Below are 7,924 nucleotides of genomic sequence, written 5' to 3'. Positions count from 1 at the left end.
CCGCCCGGCCTGCCGCGGGCCTCGCCGCTCCGCTCCCCGTCCCCGCCGCGCCGTCCCGGCCCCGCGCGGTGCCGCCGCGCCCCGGCGCTCCTACCTGCGCGGTGCGGTGCGGTGCGGTGCGGGCGGCTGTTCGGCACCTGCTCCCGCGCCCGCGCCCGCGCCGCCTAACAAAAGCGGCGGCGTCAGGTGGCGGCGGGCGGACTGCGCGGCCATTGGCGGCGGCGGCGCGCGGCGGGCGCCGGTTGGGCCGGGCGCGGCGGAGGCGGGCGCGGGGCGCTGACGCCAGCGCGGGGCCGGTGGGGAGGCGGGGCCGCGCCCCGCGCCGTCTTTGTGCTCGCCGGCAGCCCCGGCAGCGCCGCCGCCTCCCGCCGCCTCCGTCAGCCCCGCGCGGCGCGGCGGGCGGCTCCGCACCGCACCGCACCGCACCGCACCGCTCCACAGCGCTCCGCTCGGCCCCGCACCGCCCTGCCCCGCCCCGCCGCGCTCCGCGCCGCGCTATGAGTGCCGGCGCTCCCGTGCCTCCTCGCCGCCGCTTCCCACCCGGCGGGGCGCTCTCGGCCCCGCTCTGAAAGCGCGGCCGGGCAGGGAGCGAGCGGAGCGGAGCCCAGACGTGCCGCCCGGCGCGGAGCGGCGCGGAGCGAAGGGAGCGCGGCGCCATGCCGGGCCCGGGGCTGGGGCTGGGGCTGGGGCTGCTGCTGGGCGCGGCGTGGCTGGCGTGCGGGCAGAACGAGACGGAGCCCATCGTGCTGGAGGGGAAGTGCCTCGTGGTGTGCGACTCCAACCCCACCTCCGACCCCACCGGCACGGCGCTCGGCATCTCCGTGCGCTCCGGCAGCGCCAAGGTCGCCTTCTCCGCCATCCGCAGCACCAACCACGAGCCCTCCGAGATGAGCAACCGCACCATGATCATCTACTTCGACCAGGTGGGGCGGGCGCAGCGGGGCTCCGGGCGCGCCGCCGCGGGAGAAGTTGCCGGGGACAGTGGCGGGGCCGGGCCGGGGACGCGCCGCCCCGCGGGGCCCGGCACGGGGGACGGGGGTGGGCGCTGGGGACCGGGGGCGGCCGCGGGGCAGCGGGGCTGGGCGGCGGCGGGGGCCCCGCCGAGGTGCTGACGGTGCCCTTCCCTTCCAGGTACTAGTGAATATCGGCAGCAACTTCGACTCGGAGCGGAGCACTTTCATCTCGCCCAGGAAAGGCATTTACAGTTTCAATTTTCACGTGGTGAAAGTGTACAACAGGCAAACCATCCAGGTCAGCCGCCAGCGCCGCGCTCCGCGGGCACGGCGGGAGGGAGCGGCCCGGGTCCGTGGCCCGGCGGGGGCGGGCGGCGGGGCGGGCACCTGCCCCCCGGCCGCCGCCGGGAGCACCGACCTCCCGGCGCTTCCCCGCCCGAGGGGACGGAGCCCAGAGGGCCGCGCAGCCCCCTGGGCCTCCGCCCGGCCCCGGCCCGCCTAAGCCGTCCCGGGACGGGAGGGCAGGGCCCGCGGGCTGCCCCGAGCCGAGCGGCGCGTCCCTGCGCGGAGCCCTGGGTGCCGCGCCCCCCGTGGGCTGGACGCCCACGCCCGGGTGGCAGAAGCCTTCCGATGGATCTGGGGGACAGGGAGGCGGCCACGGCACGGATACTGTAACGAATATAGCTCCGTGGGTATGCGGCTGCCCTATACGCGCCATTTGTCTGTGGTTCAGTGCATACGCGCCTCCAGGTAGGGACGATAAATTACCGGCCCGAAGCCAGGTAGCACGACCTAGATGGGAAATGTGTCTGCGCAGCGATGCACGTTGCAAAGGTGAATGCACAGCTGTATAGCACCCTTCTGGTGTAAGCGGCTTCACACACCTGGGTTGGGCAGGTAGTGCATTATTAATGTGGGGTATGCAGTCCCGGGATCATTAATGTGAGCCAAGCAGAGCTTATTGACTGTACCGTGGCATATTGTCTTTGCCGCCTAACAAAGGAAAAATACCTCTTGAATACACTTCAAACGCTCTGACTCTGGCGGCTGTGGCTCTGCTCCTCGCTGTCTCTGAGGTTTCGCATAAAGCCATCTTTCAATAAGTACGAGCAGACCTCTTTTCATAGCCTGAAAACACAGGCACCCTATTGAAATCTTCAAAATAGGATCAATGTCCTGTTTTATATGCACCGGGTGTTTTGATGTGTTTGTCTAAAACAGCAGTGAAAGGCTTCTTCCTTTGGAGTACATACCTTAGCTGGGTTCAGATTGATACTTCATTTTTATGGGGCTGGAGTTTCAGCTGTCAAAAGAGGCCTTTTCTTAACTAAGCGTTTCGCCTGCCAGGCGAGCCCCAGTGGTGTCGTTTTCTGACTCTAATTGACGGAGAGCTTTGTTTTATCTTGCTCTTTAGGTGAGTTTGATGCTAAATGGGTGGCCAGTGATTTCTGCCTTTGCAGGGGACCAAGATGTGACCCGAGAAGCTGCTAGCAATGGAGTCCTGATTCAGATGGAAAAAGGAGACAGAGCTTATCTAAAACTGGAGAGAGGAAACTTGATGGGTGGCTGGAAGTATTCAACATTCTCTGGATTTCTAGTGTTCCCGCTTTAAATCACTTCTCGTCCAAGGAAAGGGAGAGATCTCGTACAAATTCCTGAGTCCTAGCTGGGTTTAAAGAGTCGTGGACAGCAGACTTTTTACATTCAAATATTAAAGAAGCTAAATCCTGCTTAGGTTTGTGTACACCTGCTTTGAAGAATTACTACTTATTTTTCTTGTGTTGCAGCCAACAGGCGGGAGACACTATAATTGATCAAATCCCCATTTATATTCTTCTCTCTCCTCCCACAAAATTAGTTCCCATCTCCGTGTCACTGGTGTAATCTGCCATTGTTCCCCCATGGTTTCTGCCACAGACGAGTAGACTTTAGATATTTCCATTGTCCTTTACAGCATATTTTGTAGTTTTGTTTTTAAAACATGTTAATCTTGACTCTTTCTCTGAGTTTAACTTTTAAAAACAACAAAAAACAAAAAGCAAAGTATTTTTGAATACATGGATGCCATGATGGAAGGGAAAATGCAATTCTTGCTGTGTACTGGCTGGCAAAAGGAAAAATTTCTACATGAAGAACTATTCACAGCCAAGGCTGACCAGAGTATTTCAATATTTCTATGTAATTCTGAGTGATTGTGAAATTTAAGGCTGCTAAATGTTTTGATGCTTGTTTTGCTCTTGTACAATGTGGCCCAACTAAACGCCAGGAAGTATATTGAACTTTTACTATTACTCTGTAATATATGTGTGAATATCGAAAATTAATTTTTGCTTTAATTCAATAAAGTTTAAATGGGACTTTTATTTTTCTTAACCGGAAATAAGGTTTCTCAATAGAGGGAGGCAGGGGGAGAAGGCTCGGCGTGGCCCCGGGGCTGCGGCAGTGGGGAAGGACCGTGGCGGGGGGTCCCGGGGGCGGCCGCAGGGCCCCGCGCAGCACCCGCCTGCCCTGCGCGGGGCCCCGCCGGTCAGCGCGGGCGCGCAACCCCCGCGGGCGGTGCCGGCAGCCCGAGCGGATCGTCGCTAGGAAGTTTCCCGCCGCCTCTTCTATCCGCTTCTTTATAGCATTTATCTGTATTATATTCTATAAACCAGATCGCATTTTATACGGCCGTCTAAAAATACCTGACAATGTATACTTTGATGCTAGTATTATTTATTTGCTAGTATTATTTTGTTTACGGTCTTTTAAAGATGTAAATGCTATAATTTTGCAGTACTCAAAAGAGATTACTACTTTTATTAAAAGGTGCGTACGAGGATTTCGATTGTATCTAAACTTTAATGTCAAACAAACCGGTGAAACGACCCCCCGGGCTGCGCGCGGCCGCCCCGCGCCCTGGCTGCGGCACCGGCCGAGTCGCACGAGCCCCCGGCTCCGGGAGGGATTTAATGAGCTCCGAGGGGGGAGGGGAGGGTTAACACGAGCACAATAAGCAGCGCTCCTCGCTTTATTCACAGGTTGTGCCCTGGGAAGGGGCCGGCAGGGCCGCCTCACGGGCCCGGCCCTCCGCGCCGCGTTGCGCGGGGGCGGCCGGCGGGGAGCGGAGCGGGGCCGGCCCGGGCTCTGCCTACGCCGGGGGCGGCCGCGGCACCGCCGGTCCAGGCGAGAGGCACCAGCCGCGCGTCAGCACCTGCCCCTCAGTCGCCTGCGGGGCCAGAACGCCCTGTCCCCCCCCGCGGCTGCCGACTGGCGCACGTCGCGATTCGTGGCCGCGCAGCAGCGCGGAAGGCGCGGGCCGGCCCCGCCAGCCGCCCGCCGGGAGCCCGGCACCTGCGGCCGCGGGCCAGGAGCCGGGCGGGGAAACGGCTGAGATTCACGAAGAAGGGTTTAATAACGGGCTGCCTTCACCTGGAGTTATAACCTGCTCGAGACAGCCCGCACCTCGGGTCCTCCGGGCTGCAGGCTCCCCTCTCAGTACCAGGCACTTTAATGCGACTTTCCCCTGCAGCCTGCCCGGGCTGCCGCCCCCCGCCCGGCCCCGCCGCCCCGGCAGCGCTCCCCACGGGCCGCGGGCATGGGGAAGCCGCTCCCGCCCCCCGTGACCACGGCGAGGGGGCAAAGTGAGCCAAAAAAACCCCAAAAAACAAAACCCACCAACAAACAAACAAACAAACGCAAGGGGAAACAAAAACTACCGGGCTGCAGGAGAAACGACGGCTGCCCTGTGCCCTCAGCCGCCCCGAGCGCCGGGCTGCGGCCCCGGCCGGCCCACCGCGGGGATGCCCCGGCAAGCGCCGCAGGTGCAGGGCTGAGGGTGCTGATGCATGTCCTTGTTTGTTTTTTTTCCCCCTCCCTTAACGCGAAGCAAATAAACCCCCCACCTTTCGCTTAAAGTTTTCCCCTGGTTGTGAGTGTCTCATTAATATTGTGCAGCTGGAAATGGTATTATCCTCAGTCGCAGCAAATCGCTGCTCTGCGGCTGTTACAAAACGCCGCCGCGGCTGCCCGAAGAAACGCCGTCTGTTCCGCGCCCGCGCAGCCAGCCCCTTCAGCCCTGCGCACCGCGCTGCTCTCGGGCGGAGCCGGGCCGCGGCCAGGGGATACCGGCCCCGCGGCCGCCTCGGGGAGGTAAAGCCGCCACAGCGCGCTCGGCCGGGCCCGGGAGTCCCCGCCCCGGCCCCGCAGCTCGCTCCCGCCCCGGCTGCCCGGGGGGGAGGGCGCGTCCCGCTGCCTGCCCGCACCGCCCGGAGCTGGCGTGGCGGCGGGGAGCGCGTCCGGGCTGCCGCCGGGTGACGGGCTTCAGCGACGGGCTGTGACTGACCCAACTCCCTCAGCCCCGTCCCTGCGCCCCGCGGCCAGAGGCGTGGGGCCGGCCCTGGGTGCGGAGGGCCGCGACGCACCCTGGCGTCCGGCGGCGGGGAGCCGTTACCGCGGCGCCTCCCGGGGGTCGGGGGAGCAGCACCGGGCCGTGCCCCCGGGCACAGAGGGAGCGCTGCCCGTGCTCGTAGCCATCTCCACGCGTGGCCGGTGCTTTCGCCCCGTGTTTAAGGTGGGAAACCGTGACACGAGCGTTTCGTTTTGGCGGGCTCGGCGATCGCCGAGGGACGGGGCCGCCCGGCGGGCGGGGCTCACGTGCTGCCGCCAGGCGAGGCGCCGCCATTTTGCTCGGCGGCTGCCGCCGGGCCTCGGGAGCTGTGGGCACCTCGGGGGTTTTGCAGGAGGAGAATGGCCTCCGAGGGGACGGGCACGCCGAAGGAAAAGGGACCCGGGTGCAAGCAGCCGCCGGCGTGGTGTGGGTAAGCGTGCCAGGCCGGTTCTGCCAGCCCGCCCGTGGATGCACTCGCTTGGCTGCTGAGGTGGCCCCGCAGGCCGGGCCGCCATTTTGAGTAGGCAAAGCCAGCCACGGCCTCTGGGCCCGCAGCGGCTCTGAGCACTGCCAGCTGGGTGCTGTGGGGGCAGGAGAAGGTGAGGGACCGGCAGGGCCACGGCTGCCCTTGGCTTTGCTTGGCAGCCTCACCGTGACTGGTGAGCTGTGGGCAGTAGCCACTACAGGCGGTGGCGTGGGCCCGGTGGCCTGTCCCGCCTGCAGCACAGCGGCTCCTGCCAGGCTCCCTGCCACCGAGGGGTCCCTCGTGGGGGGACCATGTGCCCTCAGGGCTCTGGCGGCCCCGTACCCAGCCCCCGCAGCTGCGGTACTGCTGAGCCCGCTCCTGGGCTTGCGCCCGAGCTTCCCCCAGATGTGAGCAGCTACTGCTCTGTATGCAGCTTTAATGTGTTTTTCAGTTGATGTAAGTAATGTCTGATTGAATTTATTGCTGATTAGCGTTGAGCATCGGTTTACACAACAAGAAATTATGTTTCGTTCAGTTCATTAGCATGACTAGTGTTTGGTTTATGAGCATATCACTAATGGTAATGACCAGAGTTGATTGATTTCTAATGTGAATATAATTACACAATGTAGGGGAATTAGAGGAAAAAAATCCACATTTTTAATTGTTGGGTTTTTAGGGAGTGCGTGTGGGGGTGATGGGGTAGGAAGGGAGAGAAGCAAGCCAACTAACTCGCTTCTGCACAAGCAATGTGAATGTAAAGATTAATAACTCCAGCAGGAGACAGCGAGTTTGGCCCTAAAGAAGGGAAAGTCAAATGCAGTTAATTCTGGGAATAGCTAATGCACACTCTGCAGAACATAATTTCCCCTCTTCTAGCCCCCCGGTACGGCTCGAAGCCCAGTAAGTTCGCTTGGAAGAGCCGCTCCCGAGGAGCCAGCAGAGGCAGGGCTTCGTGCATGGCCGGGCAGCCGGCTCCCTCCAGCCCCCGGCTGCGCGGCGGGCTCGGCGCGGCGGCAGAGCCGCTGCCGGGCGGAGGGGAGGGCTGCGCGGCTGCCGGGGTCACAGCGAGCCGCTCGCTCTGCTGCGGGATCTTGGACGGCAGCGGCTGTGCCGCCCCTGGCGGGGAGCGCCTCGCCTGACCCGCTGCCGCGATCCGTTTTGGGAGGGGGAGATGGACGCCGCAAATGCTGGCCGAGCCTGGCTGGAGCAGGGTGAAGGGCTGCGACAGGTAAGGGGGGCGAAGGGCGCGGCGTGGGCCGGCCACCTGGTGGGGTTTTAGGGGCTGGGAGAGGGGACGGTACTGTGGGGGCTGGAGGAGAGCAAGTCGGAAGCAGTTTGTGTGCATCATCTGTGTTCTGTATCCCTGAGGGCGACCTCTGGAACTGTCCTTTCTGCTTAAATGAAAAGGTGGCCTGAAGGGGAACGATCAGCGTTTTGCTGGAGGCACCTTCAGTGGCTTGTGCAGGGGGAGAGGGGGAAGGCTGAGGTTCTGTGGGAACCCCTGTAGTGCAGAAATCCCAGCAGTGGGGCTGAGCTCACAGAACTGGTTTTCTTGCCTCCCCTTGGGCAGGGTCAGTGGGGTAAGCACAGAGTGTACTCTGGCAGCTAAGGGTTGCCAAAAGGCCTCTCTTGTTGCTTGCCCGGAATAAAAAGAGGCCTTGCATTTTTTGTGGAGAGGGAAATAAGCTGTGTGCCTTGCTGTGGGAGAAGAGGGCTCAGGTAAGGCTAGCAATAATCAGTCTCTGTGTCTTAGGGCATTGCTTCTCTGTGCTCTCAACACTCTTGCTGGAAACCCAGCATGGACTTGAGGCTGTGTTGCCTGCACCCGGGGTTATCTGAATCAGGTGCATTTCCCCTGCCTTCCACTATCACCTCCAAGCTTCCTAGGATACAAGGCAACGGGGTCCCTCTGGTCCAGTGGTCCTGGGTCAGTGGCAATGTTCATCCCTGTGTAAACAGCTGTGCGCATCTGGGTGCAGAGCTTGCTCCATCTCCCCCATTGCAACTTTGAGCCTTCAGCTGGACAAGTGAGGAAGATGATGCCGTTTGCCCTTCTGCAGCTTTATACCTGTGTTGGTGGGAAGATGTAGTATGTTTCTCCAGTTGCATTTCGTTTCTTACAGTATGGGATTC

General features: G+C 62.0%; 1 protein-coding gene and 1 long non-coding RNA gene across 2 annotated transcripts in view; both read left to right on the top strand.

The window, feature by feature from the left end:
* The first annotated feature begins 356 nt into the window (after positions 1-356).
* CBLN1 (cerebellin 1 precursor) lies at positions 357-3,316 on the top strand. The gene is made up of 3 exons (XM_055819045.1): positions 357-923; positions 1,132-1,251; positions 2,368-3,316. The coding sequence occupies exons 1-3, from the start codon at positions 657-659 to the stop codon at positions 2,563-2,565; spliced, it is 585 nt and encodes a 194-aa protein (XP_055675020.1). The 5' UTR covers positions 357-656; the 3' UTR covers positions 2,566-3,316.
* A 3,424-nt stretch (positions 3,317-6,740) lies between these two features.
* The window catches only part of LOC114011176 (uncharacterized), a 30,478-nt gene continuing 29,294 nt past the window's right edge, over positions 6,741-7,924 (top strand). The window contains exon 1 of the long non-coding RNA XR_008749847.1: positions 6,741-7,019. This is a non-coding gene — a long non-coding RNA (uncharacterized LOC114011176). The remainder of the gene's footprint in view (positions 7,020-7,924) is intronic.

Source organism: Falco peregrinus, chromosome 14 (assembly GCF_023634155.1).
Source record: "Falco peregrinus isolate bFalPer1 chromosome 14, bFalPer1.pri, whole genome shotgun sequence".
In the NCBI taxonomy this organism is placed as follows: domain Eukaryota; kingdom Metazoa; phylum Chordata; class Aves; order Falconiformes; family Falconidae; genus Falco; species Falco peregrinus.
Note: the sequence above shows the minus strand (reverse complement) of the source record. Positions and strands in the feature narration are given on the sequence as shown.

What these genes read in the sequence shown, in the direction of transcription:
- CBLN1 (XM_055819045.1), top strand. Translation starts at nt 657, where the DNA reads ATGCCGGGCCCGGGGCTGGGGCTGGGGCTGGGGCTGCTGCTGGGCGCG. An exon ending in TGATCATCTACTTCGACCAG is followed by an intron (nt 924 to 1,131) that starts GTGGGGCGGGCG and finishes CTTCCCTTCCAG; the next exon opens with GTACTAGTGAATATCGGCAG. An exon ending in ACAACAGGCAAACCATCCAG is followed by an intron (nt 1,252 to 2,367) that starts GTCAGCCGCCAG and finishes CTTGCTCTTTAG; the next exon opens with GTGAGTTTGATGCTAAATGG.